This window comes from Takifugu flavidus, chromosome 18 (assembly GCF_003711565.1).
Source record: "Takifugu flavidus isolate HTHZ2018 chromosome 18, ASM371156v2, whole genome shotgun sequence".
NCBI classification, from domain to species: Eukaryota; Metazoa; Chordata; class Actinopteri; order Tetraodontiformes; family Tetraodontidae; genus Takifugu; species Takifugu flavidus.
In genome coordinates, this window is record NC_079537.1 from 952,794 (window position 1) to 977,993 (window position 25,200).

A 25,200-nucleotide genomic window follows, 5' to 3' on the forward strand; every position below is an offset into this window, starting at 1 on the left:
CCATGGCATATCTGTGACAACTAAATAGCAAAACAAGCCAATACCAACCAAATCTACTTTGCAGTCCATCTTCTCACATCATGTCACATGGTGGAGGCGGACCTCCACCATGTGACATGTAAATCACCAAGTAAATGCTCCCATCATCAGATGCATTGACGCTGCCTACTGATTCTGCATGCCTTACAAACCAACGCTGCATGTATGCATCCTGTCTCTGGTGGAAATGCGTGCTAACGTTTGACCATTTTTTTATTGAGCAACTTTTGTTCTAAAAGTAATTGTACACATGTATGATATAGGTGATATAGTAGGTCATAAAGCAGATTAAAATAATAAAGTGCAGTTTATACCGAGCAGAGAGTTCGTTTATTTGCAAATTATTGTTTTTCTGCTGTTTTTTTGTAGCAATTTCTCAAAACGGTGTTTTCTGAGGACAATAAATGGAAATACCAGTAAAGGATACAGTCATAAAGTTAAGTATTAAAGCTGGCATGCAGTCATTTTTATTGCACCCACTTATGGGAGTAATAATTTTGCTGAAGTCAATAGACTGGGGACTGTCCCTTCTGTTCCAAACCAGTTAAAGGTAATAACACTGATCATACTGCAATGCTCCAGTGACATGCATTTTGCCATAGGTTGCATGTGGATTATGCCACATGCACTGTTGTTCTAGTTCGGTGCACCAATACTCTCTGTTGGCAAGAATATTTAAAGCAGGACAGAGCCCCCCCCCCACACACACACCATTTGTCTCTCTCCCCAGTTCTTTCTTCACTCTCTGGTCAAAACTTAAACAGGAGCATGCAGCAAGCACAGCATTGCAAAGTGAGAGAGCAAACTCCGAAGCAACAATTACAGGAGGAAGAAAGAGAGTGAGAATAAACAGGGAGATGGAGGAAAACTCCAGTGTATTTTTCAGAAGTACCTGCTCTACCATTTTGCCTCAGTTTTCCTCCTTGCACATCCAGCTGCGCTACAAAGTCCAGCCTTTTACTGTCTGCCTGCAGCTAGCATCAATTATGGATGGTATTATGTGTGTGAGAGAGGGTGTGTGACTGAGAAGTGAGGGAATAAGCAAGAGAAGAGGAGGAGGAGGAGGAGGAGAGGAGGAGGAGGAGGTCCTACTGAATGAAAGCACCAGTACCCAATTATGTTTTCCCCAGTTTTCCTCCTCATTCTTTTCCCTCTTCAAGCGATTATTTTTGCTGCTATTTCAAGTATAGAGTGGTACATAATTATGCGTTTCTTATTTCAGTCCAACAACAGGTTATTTTTGCATTTATTGTGTTATTAGATCCTGCTTAACACAATGCAATGCAATGTGATGCATTAGCACACAGAATTTACCGTACTATAATCCATCCAAACATTTGCTGGATCTTGTTTGTTATTATAGCTTTTCAAAATAAGAGCTCTAAACTAAAGGTCACACAAATGATCTTTCACAACATTTATATGGTCTGGACAGTTTTGTATTTTTTTCAACATAACAATGACCTTCTAATTTTTGCTGTTGCAAAAAAGGTCTTGCTTTAGTGTCACTTTCATATAAACATAGATGCAATTTGTGGTTGCGGGCAAACTGACACGAGAGTGAAGTGGATTTTTACTCACAGTGAGTCTATCCATAGTTATTGTCCTACATAAACTACACACTGTGTATCACAGTCATGCAGCCCACAGCAGCTGCAGCTGGTTTCATCGTTTGTGTTTCCATTTCATTTCCTGCTGCTTTGGAACAAACGTGGGTCAAATGAGAAAAGAGGCTGACTGAAAAAGTCTGCAAATAGCAACATTTGTGCAACTCTTCATTGCAGTGGTTTGCGTCAGTGTAGTGGGAACTTATTCAGTACTGAGACACAGAAACCAAGTGCAAATGAGAGCAATGGGCACGTGCCTATGCTGCGCAAAAGCTGCTGTAACACGTAAAAATTACCTCATCATTCTTCATGACCTCCCAGACCTCACATAGGGGTAATTATATGTCTCTTTTTGTTGCAAACTACTGTCATCGTTTCAGCTGATTTTGATGCAAATACGAAACAGGATTGTCACACAGTCATCTTCTTTTATTCTGATGTGAATGAGAATAATTTTGATACTGACAAATGCACGTGTACATTGAGATCCTTCTTCTTTGTAGGGCTGTAATCTTGATCTTTATTGTTAAATATAACAAAATAGAATGTTGGTGTACGTTTGTGTAACATAACGGACAAGTGGTCTCAGCTTTAGAAAGCATATCACTCAAAAATGACTCACAGAGCAGGACAAAAGAAGAAGTGACATGCACATAACACACTGTATCATCTACAGATCAATAGTTTGCTAAGTGGCCAAGTGGCCGTGGCCTTGTAACCGTTTGACTGACCAGGAATGCACAGGGATGGGAAGCAAAATGTTGTGTGTGTGTGTGTGTGTGGGAGGGGGTGGGGGGTGGGGGGGAGAGGGGTGGGGTGGGGGGGCTAGATGTCAGTCTGTGGAAAGGGCAACTTTAGGCCAGATGTGTGTGTCTGTCCTGGTCATGTAGTTGACGGATGGTTCGAGGCAATGTGAGGCAGGGTGTGACTGAGCAACACCGCTGAGGCGGGGTCAAGACCCACACACACACACACACACATCTATTTTTTGCACTTCTGATGGCCTTGAATGATCTATTGAATTGTTTTAGCCCTTCCATATCCCATTATAACCCCCAAACACCAGCCCTCACTTCTAAAATGTTATATTCATAAGTTCAGAGACTGAATCAGTTCTCATAAAGACAGAAATATAAATAGTCTCCATACTCTGTCAGGCTCTGTGGAAGTGCAGCTCAGTCACTCAGGGCCATACAATTTGGTTGTTCATTCATTTATTCCGACAGAACTTCATCTCAGTTATGACTCAGCTGAGTTTCCTGCTATCAGTCATGACGTGCTGGTTTTGATGGCGTTTATGCTCTAACTTCTTATCCATCTTGGGGTAGGAAACCCATCCTGTGCATGAGGGCTTCTGCTGGTAATCCTTTACATAATGACACGCAATATATTCAGCTGATGTTTTGGCGTGGAGCAGCTGCCACAGGGTGAAAATATCAACTCAGTTCGGATGGATATCTACTGAAACCTGAAAGCTCATAGCCGAGTACACTGGATGGATGTTACCGGCCGTGTTTGTAAATGGGCTTGTGTGTGTTGAACTGGAAAACCTAAATACATCACCTGCAGCCCTCAAACGCTAGCGATGATGCCCATGATGAAAGACATGGGAGTTCAGCTATGCCCTGGTGGTAACATTTTAGATTAGTGGACACAAATTCACCATTAACTACCTGCATGTGAATACTAATGATTTAGTATTTATTTCAAAGCACTTGTTTCCTTGTTCTGCATGACCATATTCTGTATTTATTACAACTATAAGTAAGAGTTTAAGCTGTCATTACCATTTAGTTACCACTGAAAAAGCACCCCCCCCCCCCCCCCCCCCCCCCAAATATAAGGAGATAAATAAATAAAATTAGAAGGCAAAGGAAATCTTACATTTAGTACATTAAAACTTGGGAAATTTTGGAGGATTGCTTTTATTCGGACATGACTGAATGAATCATTTGTTTGAGGAGTCACATAAATGTTAAGACTTATCTCAATGGAAGATAAGATAAGTAAGAATAAAAATGCTGAAAACAAAACAATTTTTTAGTAAAAAACATTTAGGATGTTAAAGTTTCTGTAGATTTGGAGGAACTCGATTAGGGAAAGATAAGATGAGATAAGATAAATAAAAATAAAATAAGATTAAAGCAAAGGGACAAAGCTGAAAGAAACCATCTTAATGAAAACCATAAAAGCTGTGACCTGGATCCTGACTGATGGAGATGAGGAGCAGTAATAAATGTAACAATTGTGATACAAGGACGAAACAACCATTGCTTAATTAATACTTGAATCACCACATGGAAAATTAAAATGTGTATAAATCACAATTGTTTTCACCATCTGGTACAACAATAAATTGACCTAAACATCTGGTGGGCGATATGCAGGCAGTAATTATCTCTTTTTTTTAATAATTATTAATACATTGTGTGTAGTTAAAATGGATTCAGAAACTGTGGGCAGCTGTGCAGATTCATTTTTTCATGTTTAAAAAGGAGAAACATTACTTTTGGCACAATATCAGGGCTGGTTAATAACTTAGGCGACATACACTGTTATTCATTCCAAAGATTTCAAAAAAGCGAACTCCTGGCTCTCTCTCTCTTAAAAAAAAAATATATATATATATATATATATATATTTTTTTTATTGGTCATGTTGTGATTGACCTGGCCCTGAAAATGTCCTGCAGCATCTAAAGGAAGAGGGTGGGACGAGCATGTTGTGTTCTTGAAATTATGAATAATCCTTACAAGCCACCGGGTGCTGTTTTCAAAAAGCATTTAAAAGGAGGCACAAAAAAGGTCCCAGTGAAAACATATGCCAATTTCCCTAACATTAAAGACTGCTGTTGGACTTTCTGATTGTCCCTGAAGGTGTTAGCTGAGTGGAATTAGAACTAAATGTGTTAGTAATGCCAGAGTACAGGTGATACTGTAGCTCCTGTGTAACTATGATGCCTGTGTAGCATGGAGGTCCGCACCATTATACCTGGTCTAGTCAACACTCTGGTTAGGTCACAAAATGACTGGTGCTATATCGTCATTTTCCAATTGCCAATTTCCTGATGTGTTCAAGCAGTCAGTCCATAAACCATTCAAAAAGGAAAGCCGCACCACTTGATGTTCCTCTCATGGTAGGCTGCAATGTGAAAATAAGCCATTCCGCATTGTTCAAAATGGGATTTACTAGAAACTCCCGATGTACCTCAATGAAATATCAAAAGTCTCCTCTCTCTCCTAAGACTCGAGCTTTCATTTGGAGTACACTTTCAAAAAATGTTTCTAGCTATGTGGGATTAGTAGGACTTAATAATTATAATAACTAAAAGTCAGAAATGCATGTGGAGGCAGGGTTTCTGGAGGTTACAGTTTTTGTTGCAAGCTTGTTTTACTCATACAGTGAAAGGCCACTTTATTAGGAACAACTTGCTTGTAAAAGGTTGGAACCCTTTTTGACTTCAGAACCACCTTAATTCCTTCTGGCATACTTTGAACGAGGTGTTGGAAACATTCCTCAAAGGTTTTGGTCCATATTGACAGCATCACACTGCATTTGCTGCAGATTTGTCAGCTGCACATCCCTGATGTGAATCTCCTGTTCTATCACATCCCAAAATGCTCTATTGGATGGAGATCTGCTAGATTTAACTGATGACCCAGTCAAAATAAATGAGTAAATGAACTCACATGCTACTTGCAATTAGAGAAGCAGGTTTAAGCATAAAGGGCAGAAACACATTCTTTGTCTGTTAAATGTGGGAAAATGTCTGTTATTACATAAGATGATTTACCAGAATTGTTCACACCTTTCTGAATGAGATACAACTACCTCTCCTCCAATGACAACACCCAACAGATGGGTCTATAATACCATTCCATCATCTGTGCTTTCACAACTCCCTCTCTCTTGATCGGTTGTATGTGCTAGCGTAATAGCTTTCACTTTCAACAATGTGTGAACATTGAGTGTGGTAACGGCACAACATCTGTGAGCTTTCTAGGCAGATTAACAAGTGTTAAATACCAGAAAAGAGACCATATCACAACAGTGACAGATGCCATTGCTCCTAAAGAATATACAGAGAAAACAATCATATTAAAGTTAAGAAATGTGCAAATTCTTCTTGTGCCACACCTCATATTACCAGGCTAATAAAGCCTCAATTACAAGCTGCTGTTTTGTAGATAAATAGCTACATATTTGACATTTTACGTTGGGTCCTGGTTAATGGGATCTTAGCAGTGAATTATGTGTAAGAATGATATGACATCATTTAGTATCCATCTCAACACCACATTTTTAACAGTTTACACTGTCTGAATATGCATTTTGAAAGTACAGATTTTATATGTAGCCATTTTAAAATACACAGGAACACAATAGCTATGGAGCTGGAGTAGGACAGGTTCAGTATAGGACCGGATCATAAAACTGTAATACATTAGTAAAGTATTATTATGGTTAGTCATAACCACATTGTGTTTGCAGACAGAGAAAGTTTATTCATTTCTAAATGACTACTGTGAGACTACGACACGATAAACTTGTCATTGTTATTTCTCACAAAATGTTGAATCTATTTATTGGAGTTCAGTAGCACCAGGTTTTCTACAGAAGCCATGGGTCTCCTGTGGGTTTGACCCTCATTATGCTCAGCTTAGAACTGTTAGATCTTTAGCTGCTCTGACTACAATAGGCAGAACATTTCACTACATTGAAGCTACTTCCTGCAGTGGGAAGTTTAAGAGTACAGTTAAGCTTCTGTCAATAAAAAACAAACCACCTTAACATTTCCATGTTGATGCAAAAAAGCGTTAGCATCAAGGCTAATGCCAAAAGAGAAGAAAACCTTGTTCAGTTCACTCTGGACAAGGATAAATGTGATGTGAACAGCCACATTTTCTTATTAAGGAGAAAGGCAGTGACATTTGTCATGAGCCAGTCGAAAGAATGTCACTTTTAAAATTTCAGGAGGCCCTGTTCAAAAAGAAATCTTTGTATTCAGTAAACACCTGCCAATTATTTCTTTCTTCAACCTTGATTTATCAGAACGGTCTCTTGTTAGCAAAGATAACATGCTAAAACTGTTTGATAGAACCCATTCACATTGACAATGGTGTTTTTCTCCTATATTAACACTGTTTAATATCCCCAATAACCTAAATTTGCGAAGGTTAAGGAGATTTTTAACAGAAGGTTGGACTAAGCTAGTTATTTTTCTGTCTTAAGTAGGACAAATGGATGAATGTCCTGTCCTTCAAAACAAAAAGTAAAAACAAAAGTTGCAAATAACATGGTTTGTTTTGTATTGAGGATCCGTATTCTATATAGTTCCTATAATCATATAAGTGTAGTCCACATTATAGCTCGTTTAGCATGATAATGACCAGTGGATTGGTAGATCATGATAGTGACCAGTGGATTGGTAGATCATGATAGTGACCAGTGGATTGGTAGATCATGATAGTGACCAGTGGATTGGTAGACCATGATAGTGACCAGTGGATTGGTAGATCATGATACTGACCAGTGGATTGGTAGATCATGATACTGACCAGTGGATTGGTAGATCATGATACTGACCAGTGGATTATTACAGATACACACAGTACTAAGACCTGAAATACATGTTTCAGCAGCCTAAATTAACAAGAATTCCTTTCACTAAATGAACTTTTTAAGATTATGACATTTCATAAATCTTCCATCTACTCCCTGCATATACTAATTGCTTCATGTGCTTTTATTTTCACCACTGTATTATTATCAGACTAAAAGGGGGAAAATGTGATGAATGACCCAAAATTATTGCTTATAATGATAAAATATTAATCCATATAGAAGTAGCATTTAAGGGCACAGAAATAAAAATATTACATTTCATATTGTAATATTTTGTATGTTAATGAAACTGGTTGCTCAGCTACTTGGAGGTTTGCAGTATTCCCAGTCTTATTATCAAGTTTATATATATAATTTTGGTCAATGTAATTTTAATTTTACACAGACAGTTATGTCAAGGCTTTTTAATAGTAGTAAATGCCAATAAGCCAGCCAGCAGTGTCCCCTTCGCGACTTCCCACAATACCTGAGGGAATGGCTGAAGTTCCTGCCAGCCATGTGTGGGCATGTTTTCAAGGTTCATTTCATCCATTTAAAACGTGATGTCTGACAGACAGCCCTGACAAAAACTGTCAAGTGACCTTGGCTGACTACTAGCCCACTCGTCCATGCAGATGAGCGTGAACACGCCCACACACAGATGTGCCCTGGGCTGTCTGAAATCTTTGTTTATTTTCAGGGTTCACTAATTAATTGTCCGGTCATGCAATCCCCGGTGGGTACATCAGACTGGAAATTGGTGAAAGAGTGAACGCTTTTATAGCGCGTGTCGATAAACTTTAGCATTTTTGGGATCAGTATAATCATTTAAAATTTTTCGGGATTGATTGCTTTGTTTTGGTGTTTTTTAATTTAATTCATTTTTTCAAAAGAAGAAATCAAACAAATGTGGGGTAAAAACAAACACAATAGTTTTTAATGTACTAAAAATGTTCCTCCTCCAACTCTGCAGTTAAAAGCTTAGCAATGATTATTGCAAGTAATCTGAACTGTTGGCTCTACCCTGTTACAATGATGATACGAACCATTGACGCTGATGGTGCTGACAGTTGATTATGCTAATACTAGCAAAGCTTGCAAAGTCTGCCAACCTGCGGTGATATTTAAAATATGACAGCCTGTTGTCATTTATGGTGTTTTTTTTCAGCTTAATGACATTTTAATACCACCAAGAGTTAGACAAAATTTAAAGTTAGATACAGAGGCCAGTGGGATGTCCTCTAACAACACTTTTGGGTCAATAGCTATCGATGAGTTCCTTGCAAATAGCCCGCAAACAAGTATTGACATTTTACGGTAACAGACATAACAGGCATTTTGCCACAGAACCAATATGTGGCATCACACACAAACACACATATAAATTCTTTTTTTTCTAATTACATGTGAGGCCCTAAATTGGACCATGAACAAAGGATCAGACAAAATACAGAACATTGGCAGTTGTATTCATCAAAACCTAAAGTCTATGCAAAAGTCTATGCTGAATTGCTGCAGAAGAAGATCAAGGTGTGAGCATAAGGTTGCTTGAATAGCTTGTTTGAACAGCAGGTGTGAATCTGGGGGCAAGACCTCAAAAGAGCCAGTAAAAGAAAAACCTGAATTCAAATGACTGTCAGGTAATAAGATACTAATATTTGCCTGAGAACGGAAGCATAGAACAATGACAGTTATTTGTCTGTACACCAGGTTACACTGGTAGTACATGCAGTAAATGTCCAAAACGATCAGTGAACACTTTCAATCAACTAGTCGGTTTTATTTAACTGCTCCTCTTTTCCAATTATCACAGGGGGCACTAATGCCTTTCTCTGTAATCCAGAGAGCTGTGCGACAGGAATACACACTGGACAGGTCAACAGTTCGTTGCACAACATACACACTATTTGCTGACACACTCACAGCTTCAGGCAATTTAGAGTCTCCCTAATGTGTCTGGTTTTTGGTCTCTGGAGGTATGAGAGTACCTGGAGAAAACCCCAATCATTGGGTCGCTAATAGAATTAAAACAAAGCTAAATTGGATAATGTCTTGCTTCACACTGCTTAAAAACCACAATTTTGTTTAAAAAAATGTCAAACTGAATTACAGCTCTACTCTAGAATAGTTTGCTACAATTAACAGAAGAAAACATTAACGCATTATTGAATAATTGCACTTGATTTCAAGTGTTTGTCAATATAAACGCTGTATAGAGTCTATATTTAACTATATATGGTAATACCAAGGTAACTAGCAATAGCATTGAATTCATAGAGAAGGGAAGCCTGTGGAAGCCTCCAGCTTAAGGGTGAGGATTTGAGGAGGAGGATATGGCTGGTTATTTCTTTTATAGATCATTGATTTCAGCTTTGAGCTTGACATATAATCTGCTATCATGTAACATCCTCTGACAGGATGAGAATAAATATATAACAGAATAAATGCACTTGTACACAACCTCCTCCATACACCTCTCGCTCCCTTCCACCCTCCCTTCTCCCCTCTCACACAAACGTGCGTTCACACATGCACACTCACATATATTATAGGTCCTCCAAGGACATATCAAACATTTTCTTCCTGCAACGTTTCCAAGGCAACATAGAGATGAGCTTCCACTCACTTTGCCCAAAAGAATCATGGCCAATGCTTAAAACTGATCCAAAATCCAATTCTTCAGTGTGTGTTTTTGCGTGTGGAGGGGGTGAGATGGTGAGCAAGGGGATAAAATTAGACAGATCCAAACAGCAAGAGTTGGGCAGAAATGCATGAAAATAAATTCCTCGAAGCTCTTGAAATCTAATAATTCAGCAACTGCAATAAAGCAAAGGCGTCATTGCTCGTTTACAGGAACACAGCAGGCCACTGTATGTCGCTTTGGACAAGAGCGTCTGCTAAATGACAAAAATGTAAATGAAAATGTATCTGTTTTAAAGACTTAATAGATTGCTCAGAGGGGAAAAGCTGTAAATGTATTTTTCCCCTCAGGGGAATGCAAAGAACAAAGAAATCTTCACTGAACAAGATATGCTTGACTATTGTATCGGAAAAAGAAATTACTGAGCCATTCGTTTCAGAAGGACACGATTTAAACCACTGAACATGTCTGCGCTGGGTAGGTTTAGACACATGAACATGGTGTTCATAAAGTTGGGAAAAATCATACTTTACCTGTTTTTGTTTCCACAAACACGGCTGCAAACCCTTTCAACATCTTGTCCAAAAAGCAGCTTCTTTAATCTCCCTATTCACAACTGAAAACTTTCCCATCGTCTGATCCAAAACGTCCCTTCTGGGTTCCGTTTTTAGTGCCTTTGGGGTGTTATTTGAAATATCTGCTTTAGTGTACCGCAAACACCAAATGGTAAAAGCTTTCCCATCGGACATTGAGCTAAATTTACCTGACTTTAATTGAAGTGGGCTTCAACTGCAGTTCTTGTCTGGCAGCTGCTGTTGGACTGTTTCACGGCATTAAATACATTTTCAAATGTATTGAAGAACTTGATAAAAACATCTAAGGACCAACATTTATGACTTTCACTGTTGAATTAAACTTTAGATGTTTTGGTTTATTTACCCTTCTGCTCTATTTTGTCTTTGTGTGCTGGCCCTGGGTTGAACTGCCATCTTGTCCAGGATGTACAGCACCTATCGCCCAAAGACAGCTGGGATAGGCCCCAGAACTTTGGATGGATGGACCCTCTGGTGTATTTGAAACAGCCAAATTGTCAATAGCAGCCCCTAGCATGACATTTATAACAAAAATTTGGAAACATTAAGCACTTTTGCCAATGAAAAGGACAAAAAAAACTGACAGCATGCCTTTAAGATGTAAAAAATGTAAACAATCGACACTGGATGATGAAACTATTTCAACAATTTCCAAATCATTTTTTTTTTATTGTGATATGAGCTCTAAATTGTCTTGTATCGCCCCCTATTGGACACAGGATGCAGCTTTTCCTCCATGTTTGTCTGCTCCTGTGTTGTATAATGTGCAGTTTTCTGCAGCTGCTGGCAGGAGTCCAGGGCTTCAAACACACATTTTGCTTGTATTTAATTATTAAGCGTCTGGAGGTGAGTGTGTCTTACTTCATGAAGTAATTTGTGTCCACAGGATACACAAAAACCATCTTTGTTTGTGTTTGTGTGTTTGGTTGGGGGTTGTCCTAGAATACAGTATGCTAATACCGCATTGGAAATTTATTTCATTTTCATCACATGAGCTGCATGCATTAATTCAAATTGTTGACTTTGGGGGCTATAATTACACGATTTGCATTTCCACCACTGCGCATAATCCAAGCCGCACGCACCACACACACACACGCACACACATACACGAACACAGAGAAAGGTGACATGACACACCAGGAGCAGCCAGGAACATATGTATTTATTGAAACACATATTCACATAATTAGGTTTGTTGTGTTGAGACCAACACACAAAAAATAAAGTAAAGCTGACGTTCTGGCATGCAGCTGGCCACAGTGAAACCAGGGACTGGGTTCATCGGGAACTGCTCTGTCAACACAACACGGCATGTACAGCAGTAACTCGCACACATGCACATGATCACTGACACAGAGAGACACGGTGTCGTCGTCTCCTCATGGTGATTTCCATAATCTACAAAAACAGCCCCCTCTCCCCACCGCTTTAGCTCTCGCATGCAAATGAGGGATATTCCCTGATCGGAACAGAATGTGCTTGCCTGCATGTGTGTGGCCATGCATGTTGTGTGACTGCTTCAATACGTGTTGGATACACTGGTTTTAGTATACACATATTTTTTTTAACTGCATCTTTGGGCATCGTCTACTATTCAACCCTCAATGTTAGAGGGAGGAATGATTTGCTAATACTCTGCTTCTCTGAGGTTATTCACAGAAGTTTACTGCAGCCAGAATGCTCGGCAGGGGAAACACGTTCGGGCCCTAACAAGGCTGGCTCTCCCTCATGCGTGCTGTCCCACCACTGCCTGCAGCGCTGTTTTATTTCTTGCCCCTCAATGTACCTACTGTACATCAGAAAACACAGACACACGCGCACACACACACCCACACCTCAGAATAGAGTTAATTCTTTTGTCTTTCTTTTGTTAGTTGCAATAAATCACTCCTGTTTAATTTCACTTTGGCCTAGAGCCAGGTCATGACACCGTCCTTTGAGAGATCATATAGCATTTGACCGCACAGCCATACCCTCAAACATCCCAAATGTAACCCACATGAGGCAGAAGGCTGTGAAAGATGAGCTCCAGATTGATTTGTAGTTTGATGTATTGGGCCGTAATGGAAGTAAGGTTGTTGCATTATTTATTTTCTCTATTTTGTTGCCAATTCTGATAAGAATAATGATGAGAATCTTATCAGCCCCTTTATATCTTTCTACTACAGTGTCAAAGAATTGAGGATCCAGTGTTAAATAGCTATGGGTCAACTTTGTTAGGTCATAATCTGTCATTTCAGTACAACTATAATATTACTGATAATGGTGCATCCTTGTTAGTGTTGTATTTAGTTGTTGTCACCTGTATTGTGCAACACCCCCCATACACACAAACACAGACAGAGGTGAAAGAGTCATTGGAGCAGAGATGCAATATCCGCTTTTAGACATTCATGGCAATGTCTTTGAACAATGGGGCAAATAAGAAATGTAAGTACTGCATTAAAGTCAGTCTAATTCCATTGCTTTTAAATAGAATTGGAACTGCTGAACCGTGAGTAACGTGTATAGTCACTTGTACTAAAAATAAAAGCATTCCACTGGCATCAATTTTGCCCCTGTTTCCCTTCTGTACTGTTACATTCTAAATGGGATGTTCATCTTTATGTAAATGACACAGCTCTATTTTTTGTATTTTCTGTTCAAACCGTTTTTGTAATGGTATTTAAAATACTGGCGGTTTGCTTTAAGGGGGAAAGAAAGGCTGCTTCGCACTTGAATGCAATGGCTGGACTGAATGCAGTGTTGTTCCAGAGTTATGATTAATTACTCTGCAGCTATAGTACTGGCATTGTTGGTGATGCCAGAAGGTAGCAGAAGGTTAGAAACAGCTACTTTTGTGGCGCTGCGTCAAGTTCAGTATCCCGCCATTGCGGTTCAACAAGAAATCAGACGGAAGGTTCTTTTAAATAATAAAACACACGGAGACCCATGCAGCGAAAGCATGAGCATTATAGCCATGGAGCAAGAGGCGGATTTGTGCTGCAGCGCAGAGCAAGCAGCGTTAGCTCCACGCAGCCACAGCCCCAAGTCACACAGGACTAGAAATGTTATGCAACGGCTGCTGATGAACAGAGCTGAGCTGCGCCCTTTGTGCATGCTTAACGCCCACGGAAAATAGCAGGGTTCCCAAGCAGTGCAGGCAGGCAGTATAAATAATGCATTTCAGGACAAGAACACACACACACAAAGAGGCAAACTCATACACAGACTCCCTGCCTTTTGAAAATGAGTCGTCTTGGAAACAAAACCATATAATTTGGGATACAGTGCTTCAATTATACTGTGATAATATGTACAATGGTGTTACAGCATTGTGATGTCATCTATCTATCTATCTATCTATCTATCTATCTATCTATCTATCTATCTATCTATATCTATCTATCTATCTATCTATCTATCTATCTATCTATCTACAATGCCTAGATGACTACACTGAATACATTTTAAGTGAAATTTCCTTTTCCCCCCACTGTTCTACAGTAATGTGGACAAAGATCCCCGCCAGACCAAACTGGCTTAAAGTGCAACACAGACAAAGGATTGTGCTGCAGAAGTGCAGCATAAACAAACTTTAATGTGAAAATGACAGCTCTTTTGCTGCAGAGCTCCAGTCACTACAAATGCAATGTAACGTGTGCTCATACATTTTCAGTAAAACCTGGAGGCAGCAGCTTTGCTTTCAGCTTCACTGCTACAGTGTAAAACAAATAAAATAGATTTTAGCTGGTTTCTCTACATAACATCATTCCAGTGCCAGACGTGCCTTTCATTGTTGTTTTTTCTTGTTTATTTGGCATTGACTATCAAAATAAAATTATATAAGTACAATATGGAAGGATAAAAAAGTTAATATAAAAACAAAACTAAACAATTTTCTATTAAAAATGTTTCGTTTCGTTTCGTTTTCTCTCGCTTATCTGGATCCGGGTCGCGGGGGCAGCAGCTTCAGGAGGGATGCCCAGGCAGCTCTCTCCCCGGCCACTTCCATCAGCTCTTCCGGGGGAACCCCCAGCCGCTCCCAAGCCAGGCGAGAGATGTAATCTCTCCACCTAGTCCTGGGCCGGCCATGAGGCCGCCTCCCGGTGGGACATGTCCGGAACACCTCTAAAGGGAGGCGTCCGGAAGGCATCCTAGCCAGATGCCCGAGCCACCCCAACTGACTCCTCTCGATGTGGAGGAGCAGCGGTTCTACTCCGAGCCCCTCCCGGATGTCCGAGCTTCTCACCCTATCTCTAAGGCTGGGCCCGGCCACCCTGCGGAGGAAACTCATTTCAGCCGCTTGTATCCGCGATCTCGTTCTTTCGGTCATCACCCAGCGTTGACGGCCATAGGTGAGGACTGGGACGTAGATCGACCGGTAGATCGAGAGCTTTGCCTTCCGGCTCAGCTCCTTCTTCACCACAACGGATCGGTTAAGCGCCCACATCACTGCGGACGCCGCTCCGATCTGCTTGTCGATCTCCCGTTCCATCCTACCCTCACTCGTGAACAAGATCCCGAGATACTTGAACTCCTCCACCTGGGGCAGGACCTCCTCCCCGACCTGGAGAAGGCACTCTACCTTTTTCCGAGCGAGGACCATGGACTCTGACGTGGAGGTGCTGATCCGCATCCCTGCCACTTCACACTCGGTCGCGAACCGTCCCAGCATTTGTTGGAGGTCCCTGTTCGATGGCGCCAGAAGAACTACGTCATCCGCAAAAAGCAGCGACGAGATCTTCTGCCCACCGAACTCGACACCCTCCACTCCCCGGCTGCGACTAGAAATTCTGTCCATAAGTTATGAACAGAACCGGTGACAAAGGGCAGTCACCCTCACTGGGAACGAGTCCAACTTACAACCAGCTATCTGGACCAACTCCTGCTCCTTTGGTACAGGGACTGGATGGCCCTTATCAAGGGACCTTCCACCCCATACTCCCAGAGCACCCCCCACAGGATCCTGGGGACCCGGTCATAAGCCTTTTTCAAGTCCACAAAACATGTGGACTGGTTGAGCAAACTCCCAACTCCCCTCAAGCACCCCAGCAAGGGTAAAGAGCAGATCCCTGGTTCCACGACCGGGGCGAAACCCGCATTGTTCCTCCTTGATCAGAGGTTCGACTATCAGTCTAATCCTCTTTTCCAGCACCCTGGCATAGACTTTCCCAGGGAGGCTGAGGAGTGTGATCCCCCTATAGTTGGAACACACCCTCTGGTCCCCACTCTTAAAAATAGGGACCACCACCCCAGTCTGCCAGTCCAAGGGCACTGCCCCCGATGTCCACGCAATGTTGCAGAGGCGTGTCAACCAGGACAGCCCTACACCATCCAGAGCCTTAAGATACCCCGGGTGGATCTCATCTGCTCCTGGAGCTCCTCTGCCGGGCAGCTGTTTCACTACCTCTGCAACTTCCAGAATTGGATGGTCAACCTCCTGGTCATCTGACTCTGTTCCACCTTGAGGATACATGTTGGTAAGATTGAGGAGCTCCTGGAAGTATTCCTTCCACTGCCGGATAATTGCTCCACGAGACGTCAGCAGCCCCACGCACACCTAACATGGCGTGGGCGAGTTGCTACCTGCCGCCCCTAAGGTGCTGGACAGTTTGCCAGAATCTTCTTGGAGCAGACCGAAAGTCTTCCTCCATAGCCTCACCGAACTCCTCCCATGCCCAAGTTTTTGCCTCCGCGACTGTCGCGGCCGTAACCAGTTTAGCCAGCCTGTACCGGTCAGCTGCTTCCGGAGACCCACAGACCAGCCATGACCTCTAGGCCTCTTTCTTCAGCTTGACAGCTCCCCTCACCTCTGGTGTCCACCATTGGGTACGGGGATTACCGCCACGACCAGCACCAGCGGCCTTGCAGCCACAGCTTGCGACAGCCGCCTCGACAATGACGGAGCGGAACATGGCCCATTCAATGTCCCCTACCACCCTCGGAAGACGTTCAAAGCTCTGTCGGAGGTGGGAGTTGAAGACCAGCCTGACGGGTTCCTCCACCAAGCGTTCCCAACAGACCCTCACTAAGCGTTTGGGCCTGCCAGGTCCGAGCAGTGGCTCCCCCCCCCCCCCCACCTGATCCAACTCACCACTAGATAGTGATCAGTTGACAGCTCTGCTCCTCTCTTCACCCAAGTGTCCAAAACATATGGCCGCAGATCAGTCCAGACCCTCCGGCCCAGGCTGTCATGGTGCCAAGAGCACCGATGAACAACATTATGTTCGAACATGGTGTTAGTTATGGCCAAACTGCGACTAGCACAGAAGTCCAATAACTGAACACCACTCTGATTCTGATCGGGCAGACCGTTCCTTCCAATCACGCCTTTCCAGGTCACGCTGTTGTTGCCCACGTAAGCGTTGAAGTCTCCCAGCAGCACGATGGAGTCCCCAGTTGGGACACTGTCCAGCATCCGTCCTAGATCCTCCAAAAAGGGCGGGTACTCTAAACTATTGTTTGGTGCATACGCACAAACAACCGTCAGAACCCGTTCCCCGACCCCAAGGCGCAGGGAAGCAACCCTTTTGCTCAACCGCGAGAACCCCAACGTCGAACTAGAGAGTCTGGGGGCAAGCAAAAAGCCCACCCCCGCTCTCCGTCTCTCACCCTGAGCAACTCCAGCGTAGAAGAGTGTCCAACCCCCCTCAAGGACTTGGGTTCCTGAGCCGACGCTATGTGTGGAGGTGAAGCCAACCATATCTAGTCGGTAACGCTCAACCTCCCCCACAAGCTCCAGCTCTTTCCCCACCAGAGAGGTGACGTTCCATATGGGACATCTAAAAGGGAAGCCACGTACCCGGCTCGGAGGGTTACCGGGGCCCCACCCTGGAGCCAGGCCTGGGGCTGGGGCTCGATGGCGAGTGCCTGGTGGCCGGGCCTATGTCCATGGGGCTCGGCCAGGCCCAGCCCAAACCAGCTATGTGGACACTCCCGTCTCCAGTGGACCCATCACCCGCAGGAGGAGCATGAAGGGTCCGGTGCAGTGTGGATTGGGCGGCGGACCAAGGCGGGGGCCTTGGCGGTCCGATCCTCGGTTATGGAAATTGGCTATTAAAAGTGTGCAGATGGTAAAGTTTGCGTGGATTGGTAACATAAATTACCTTAAAATGCAGAAGAAAACATCAGCTAAAAGCTGCTGACTGAGGACTTAAACGGTCTAATACAAGCAAGTGAAAGAAATGTTTGTAGCGTACTATATGTACTGAATGTATGTAAAATTATTCACACTTCTGCTCTATGTTGAATGTGTATTTATAAGCTTTCCCACTGTCCTCAATAAAGATTTTTCAGGTGTAAATTATGTAGTAGATTACAAGTTTCAGGGACATTCACCTCATTTGATAGAAATGCTTTGCAGCCTGTCCACAATGCTGATTATCAAGAACAAATATACAATTGTCTTCATCTTCGACCACACTAGGTGCAGTCACGGTAGACATTTAAACACAAAAACATGATGAAAACTTTGATGGGCTCAAAATCAACACAATCAAATAAGCTAGCATCTTACGCTGCATGATATCAGTTTCCCTCTCTCCGACGAGTTCTAGTTTAGTATTTGACATTTTTTAAAGGGGACAGTGCTTGTTCTTCATCCACCAGGACGCATTGGCGTGCATAGCAAATTTGCCTGTTAGTACACAACAGTGTAGTCAAGCAGTTGATGGACAGGAAAACACACCATCACTAAATTAGTCCAATTACATTAAAGTGGACTTCATTGAATTTAATGTTTGGTGTGTGCCATACCCTCAGTTTGTAGCTGTTTTCTGTAGGGCTCTCATTGCTGTCAAACTATATCCTACAATCAATGGGTGGTGCAGAAGGGGAGGAAAAAAGAGCACATTCAGTTATAAATCACTGTCTGTGGCGCATTTATGTGCTAATATGAATCATCGAGAAAGTCCAGTGTCAGCTGTCCGACATAAAATTCACAGGCTCACAAAATCCATACCTGGAAAACAAACAGGGCCTCGTCATCTTTGAGAGGATGGTGGGAACTTGGCAGCTTAGTTAATTAAAAATGCGGCCATTTATCAGCCAGACGCAAAGTGTTGGAATTAGAAGAGTGCAGCACCATGTGTTGGCCTGCAGTGAACCTCTCCAATCAAAGTATGCTGTATGAACATGGCTCAAAGCCACATATGAGACATCATCAATGGTAACGCTGTCTGCAGTTCTCTGGTGTCTGTTAAATAATTCAGATGGTGGCTCATTATGCAATTCACCTACCATTAGCTGCTGACAGTGTTTACTCTGGGTTACTAGCATCTAATTAGTTTAGAAGTGACACTGTTCAAAACTCAATGATGAATGTAATACGGATGGCCAGATCCACTCAGGTTATTGGACGCTGTGTGACTTTGTAAATAGAACAAGAAATAACACAAAAGCTCATATGGCAATGGCCTATGCTACTGAAATGGAAAAACTAATGTTTTTGCATAACAGACAAACATTTAATATTAATTGCTTATTCATAAATGGCCAATTTACGATAAACATAAAGTGATCTAAGCATGATTTTCTTTTTTGTATGGGGGAAAGGTTACACTCTAAAGTAAAAGTAAATATTCTTGCCACTCTGGTGCCATTGATGAGGGTTGTAGTAATTTGTTCAGTCTAAAATGTCATTAGAAACGTAAGGACTAGTTGCATACATCTGTGCATCAGTCCTTGCTTCATTTCAGCTAATGGACATGCTGCGCCATTTGACTTTGATTATTGCACCCCGAAGTAAAAGCTCTCCAAAGTTGAACAAATTAAAAATAAAAAGTGTTTCCACATTTACGGCTGTGCCGTTGCTGAAGAGGCACATTTACAATGCAAATGTCATTATCGTCATTAGAGCCAGTCATCAATGCAGACATACCATCAACAACAACGATGACAAGGACTCTGCGGCTGCTCCAGTTAGCTCTCATTAGGTCCAGTGTCCCACTTCAATCACACACAAATTAAAACAGAAAGGCACAGAGAAACACCAATTGTGCTTTGTAGCTGCGCACGAGGGACTTGAATCATATTCAACTTTATGGATGTATTTATTTGTTTCACTTTATCCAGGCTTTCTTTGTGTGTTGCAGCAGTATACCTGCGCCGCTACGGTAAAAGCTGGTAGTAACAACCGAATATTAATTATCCTTAGATCCAGACTGACGATGACACGGTTTGGGGAGCTATTCATAATTAATTAAGTTGTTGCTGCTGCTGTGTAAAATTAAACCTTTCTCTCAAATTAGCCACTGTAAATGACACACACTCAGTGTCTTATTCTGGGTAAGGTGTGATGAAGTCAGGCAGCAATTTGGGAAAGATCATTTCATTTTGGGGGCTGGCATGGGAAACATCTGCAGCACGTTGTGGGAGGTGATTGTAAAAAACGTGCACAGAAGTCAAAAAGACAGGTTGTGTGCACTGATGTACCTCATCTTTAAAGAAGCAGCACACACGAAAATAAACTGCTGGCGATATTTGTTATGTAGAGCTACATAAACGTGACTCCTGAGAACAAAAGTAAGAAGAATAAAATTTTACATGCCTTTAACCATCTCTTTACCTTTTGTGAATATCAGTAGTTCATAATAAATTTGGATTTCTTCTTAAATGCTTGATTGTATTTTGGAATTTTGGTCAAGTCTTTGCCAGATGACCCCATACGTGATATTAATCGTTAATCACAATTACAGAAATTGTATTTTCCGGGTGATCCGTCTGCCTATTCATCATTGTTTATCCCCAACCATTGTCACAGGAAATGCCGCAGCCTGCTTCATTGGTCACCGCTGCAGGGCACATATGCCATTCGCACGGAGGAGCATGGAGGAGCAATTTAGCCTTCAATCAATTTTACTTCCTGTGTCGAGATATAAGAAAATAAATGCACATCTAGGAAAAGCCCAGTTCTGGACTGTGGACGGAAACAAGAATGCAAATTCAATCAATCAATCAATCTTTATTTATATAGCGTCTTATACAATCAAAATTGTTTCAAGGCGCTTTCCAGAATCCCAGGGCCTGACCCCAGACAAGCAACAGTGGCAAGGAAAAACTCCCCTTTAACAGGAAGAAACCTTGAGCAGGACCAGGCTCATGTAGGGGGACCCTCCTGCTGATTAAAGACTCCGAGCTCAGAATTAAACCTGGAATTTTCTTACAAAGAGGGGACCATCTTGGATGCTGCACGTTGGTGCTGCTTGAGCGATAAAACGTTCTCACATGCTGTGCAGATTAGGGCACTGTTTACGGTGTATGCATGCGTGTGTGAAAGAGAGCATGAGTAAGTGAGAGAAAGACATTTTGTCAAGTCTGAACCAGGGAAAAGTGTGGACCAAGTATGTTTTGCCGATTGTCACCACCCCGGCAAAAAAGTAAGCCAAGCAGAATTACATTTTATCCAATAATGTGTTTGCTATTGCAAATTAGTCCTATAAAAATGTCATTTCGAGGAGACAGGATTGGCTTGGTCTGACAGCAGGAGATAGCATCAATACACAAGACATGCTTGAATTATTCTGTCACATGGACTTCAGTTGACGTTAATGGGAGATGGAGTGAACGACTAATGTGACCTTTAGAAAAAAACGAATCAAATTAGAAAGCTGCTCGCCACAACCGGAGTCTGATCTGACGAGCACTAGATTATCAGGGGTAAAGGGTCTTCCTCAAGGGCACTTAAAGATTGATTCTTTTGTTTCTCACGCCGGGAACTTTTAAATCAAAGTTGAACTTCAACAATATTGCGCTGTCGCTTTTAACTTTTTAGTGCTCCGCGAGCCTTTCAAAAATCTGCGCCCCATCCCAAAAACAGCTCTGATGGGAGCTGGTTCGTCATGACGACGGCAGGTGTGAAGGCATTAAAATGCTACTTCCTTGGTAAGTGGTGACATCACCGGAAGAGAAAAAAAGCAAGAGAAAAAAAATGGTTTGGGAATCTTACCTTCATGGCGTGAAGAGCGTTCATCATGTCAAGCAAACAAGAAGCAAGGAAAAAAATTAGTAAAACACCACATACAGGGCATTTCTTTACCTATTCTCTGACTTGCAAAGCATGGAAAGGGTAGAAATCAAATAAAATAAGGGTTATATTCCTAACTGTAGGGCTGTCAGTGCCCTTCCATCTCTCTGTGTTATGTCCTGAGCAATGCAGTGACCCTGTCACACTAAATCTACAGCTGACTGGAGACTGCACCATTGTGTGTGTGTGTGCGTGTGTGGGAGCACGCACATACATGTGTGTCAGCCTTCTGTATGACACATGATGGAGCACATGCATTGCTCAGAAGAATATTATCCCCATTCAAGGAGAGAGACAAATAGAGGAAGAAAGAAGGATCACCCACATTCTAATAAATCCCATTTCCAATTGTACTTCCTGTGATCTCCGTAGCCCCTGGTGTTGCTTGCTGTTCTATTATGCCAGTACCCTACAAACTACCTGGAAGAACTCATCAGCACCTGCACAGAATGCCCACACAGAACCAGCAGCCTCAGATTTTTCCTTTTGGTTCATAACTTCGCAGCAAATAAAATCAGAAAAGGTGCAGTGTGGTGATGAAAGAATTGCTTTCTTGCATTAAAAAAAAGGTATATTGACATATACATTCTCCAGTATGTTTCGTTGTATGTTAGCCGTGTTATATTTTCATTTAGCATTTCAAAGATCTCAACATGTCGACTGAGTGTGTGCTGGGTTGTGGAGACATTCAAGATACTTTGTCCTGTTTGGTTGAGGAAATGAGGAGTCTGTCACCATATGAACTGCGAGTCATCTAGAGAGTATACATGTTGTCTTTGACCCATAAAGATTCAGAGAGCAGCGTGTGTGACATATTTATGGAAAATATCTACACACTGAGCTGGGATTGCCCTTTTCCACTCCAAAGACTTTTATCATTTACCCAGAATTTTGAAAACCCTTTGTGGTTTCTGCTGGTTGACCAGAGAAAAACTGTCCCTAACATTCAGACTCTCATGGAAATTGACCTAGCAGGGGAATGGTTCCTCTCAGATTAGCCAGGATCCTTCAGGGGTTTGGCTTTGTGCTGAAGACGCTAACTGCTGGAACAGACTCCCATTCTTTCATACATTTACACGGGCTTCACTTTATGTTTTGGTCATTTGTAAATTAGGGCCAGAGAAGGATTGTTACAATAAGATCCATGTCCAGACTCTTTGGAGCTTATTTATGAGAAATAACTTCATCAAGATGCTGAGTCATTGACTCAAAATGACCAAGTCTACAGGATAATAGTTGGCTAGCTGACAAAACTAAATGTGTGCCAAGCACCAAAGCTAATTTGTGAAAAGTTGAAGAATCTTAAGCAAGATTAGAAGAAACTGATGGACCACAAAAGTCCCAGTCACTCTGCTGCTGTATCTCTCCCCTGTACATCACCAGTCTGATTTTAATATATTTCTGGAGTGTTGGGGTGAGGAAATGTGCACCATAGAGACTACCAAGAATTTTTTTAAATCCCAGTAAAGAAAACAATCCTAGTAAAATATGTTTCTGGAAATGTCAGTGGGTAAGGGAAAAATCACTGGAAATATGCAGCACTACAGTTCTTGATGTTCTTGTAGGAGCTCCAATAAAGACTTCTTATTGTAAATCACAGACACAATCACATTTGGGGTCAGTTTCCCTTTCATTGTGTTTAAATAGACACATGAAGAATGATGGATCAAAGACAAAAAGACTAATATATCACAACATGTAGCCTACAGTTTAATACTATTCCATCTTATAGACATGTGCTATATGATGTTAAAATGTTATATGAGCCACACCCTGCTCTCTCTCTCTCTCTCTCTCTCACACACACACACACACACACACACACACACACACACACACACACACACACACACACACGCACACAGGGTATTTAGAATATTGTGGCTGCCTGCAGCTAGCAAATTAGTCACATCTGAAACAGTCTAATTAACCCAGAGGAGCTTAACCCACTTATCACAGCAAGCAGAGAGCAAGAGACATAGACACGCACAAAGAGAGAGACTCACACTATCTTCGACTCTGATTGATTTCTCTCAAGTGTGTGTACGTGTGTGTGTTTTTGTGGGTGCGTGTATATGTAGTAGGAGGCATGTATTTACTTTCATCAGTCTGATTCACACACAGACACACACACACACACACACACATACACACAGTATGTAAAAACATAATAAAGATGACAAAAGAGGAAATGTAGGCATCCATCCGTGGAGTACCACATAGTCATTTGCTTAGCGAGTCAGAGCTAATTAGCAGGGTGTGGTGCTCCCTAATATATATGAATGGCTATGTTTAAGTTTTGCATCACATTTTAACTTATTTGTGAACTGTAATGTTTCAACAGTAATGTAGTGAGCTCTGACAAGTTGGTCTGGTGTCAGGATAACACTTGAAAAACTAAAAGCTGTTTTAAAAAGAATGGTCTTATCTGTGGGGAACAAATAACAACAAGCAGCAAACTTATTTGAAATGCTCATATTCCTTCCTTGGATATTATATATTGAATAATATCAGGAGCATTTCCATCAAACTTTGTGGACAATAGTGCTTTGCTGTACAGTGTGTCACAGATTTCTTGCATCTAATTCCTCATTTGATGTAATTTCACGGGCAGCAGCAATTGCCTCTTTCAATTAACAGTAATTGGAAGCAAATTTTCCAATCACAGTGCTGAACGTCAATTTGTAGATTGAATCCAGATAAATACAGTAAGATTACAAAGATTTAGTGAAGACAAATGTGAGGGGGAAAAAAGGTAAAGATGGTGAACATGAGAAGAAAGGAGAAATGAAGAAAAGACTGTTAAATGCAGGCGGAGATCTCTCTTTCTCTCTCTCTCTTTCATGTCCGGTGTGTGTGTGTGTGTGTGTGTAGTCTTGCCGACCTCAGCATTTTTCTACACATTATTCTTGGTCATTTGATTTGAGAGGCTCTCAGGATGAACCTGCCGATGCAAGCATTTTTGAAAAAGCAGTACCACACACACACACTCACACACATGCACTCTCTCTCTCTCACACACACACACATGCACTCTCTCTCTCTCTCACACACACACACACACACACACACTGACACACCCGCACGCACACAGGGAGAGGCAGCCATAGAGAGTAAAATCCTTATGAGACAGTCAATATTCAGCTGCAGAAAAAAAAAGATTACTATGTGCGCATCACGTTTCTTCTTTACCACAGTGAGAGTGACGCACATGTCTCGGTCCTGCTGCGCCGCAAGTCGAAATGCAAATGTTCTGAAAATACTGACCCACCTGCTCATGATGTAAGTCATCACAATATATATATATATATATATATGTGTGTGTGTGTATCTGTATTCAGACAGACGGACGGACGGACGGAGGGACAGACAGACAGACAGACAGACAGACAGACAGACAGACAGACAGACAGACAGACAGACAGACAGACAGACAGACAGAACGACCAACATCGATCCAACACAACTATGTAAAAGTGGTCTCTATCAGCAATAGCTGATGCAGGTGCAGCTGAACAATACACCAAATTCTGCTTGACTCATCCTTCATTTTTCAATTGTGATCCTCCTCATTTTAAGGCAGAGCCTGCTCACTTGTGACAGCGTCTGAGCTGATAACACAGTGAGGACGACTGCACTGCTCCTTCCTCGCGGTACAAACATTACCAGGGGTCAGCACCTTGCACAGTGGCATTTGCCCGCTTTCGC

The 25,200-nt window shown here is 42.0% G+C and overlaps 1 protein-coding gene across 14 annotated transcripts in view; it reads right to left on the reverse strand.

The window, feature by feature from the left end:
- Positions 1–25,200, reverse strand: part of rbfox1 (RNA binding fox-1 homolog 1) — a 202,197-nt gene that overhangs the window by 40,356 nt on the left and 136,641 nt on the right. Inside the window, exon 1 of one of the 14 annotated variants that reach the window (XM_057014189.1) lies at positions 18,225–18,248. The exons of 12 other annotated variants lie outside the window; for them this stretch is intronic. Coding sequence is in view for 1 of the 2 variants with exons in the window: in XM_057014186.1 (XP_056870166.1) it covers positions 932–943 (12 nt within the window). In the remaining variant the exon portion in view is untranslated. Of the gene's footprint in view, positions 1–931; positions 1,063–18,224; positions 18,249–25,200 lie in introns of those variants that run through there. One more of the 14 variants, XM_057014186.1, reaches the window with a different exon arrangement.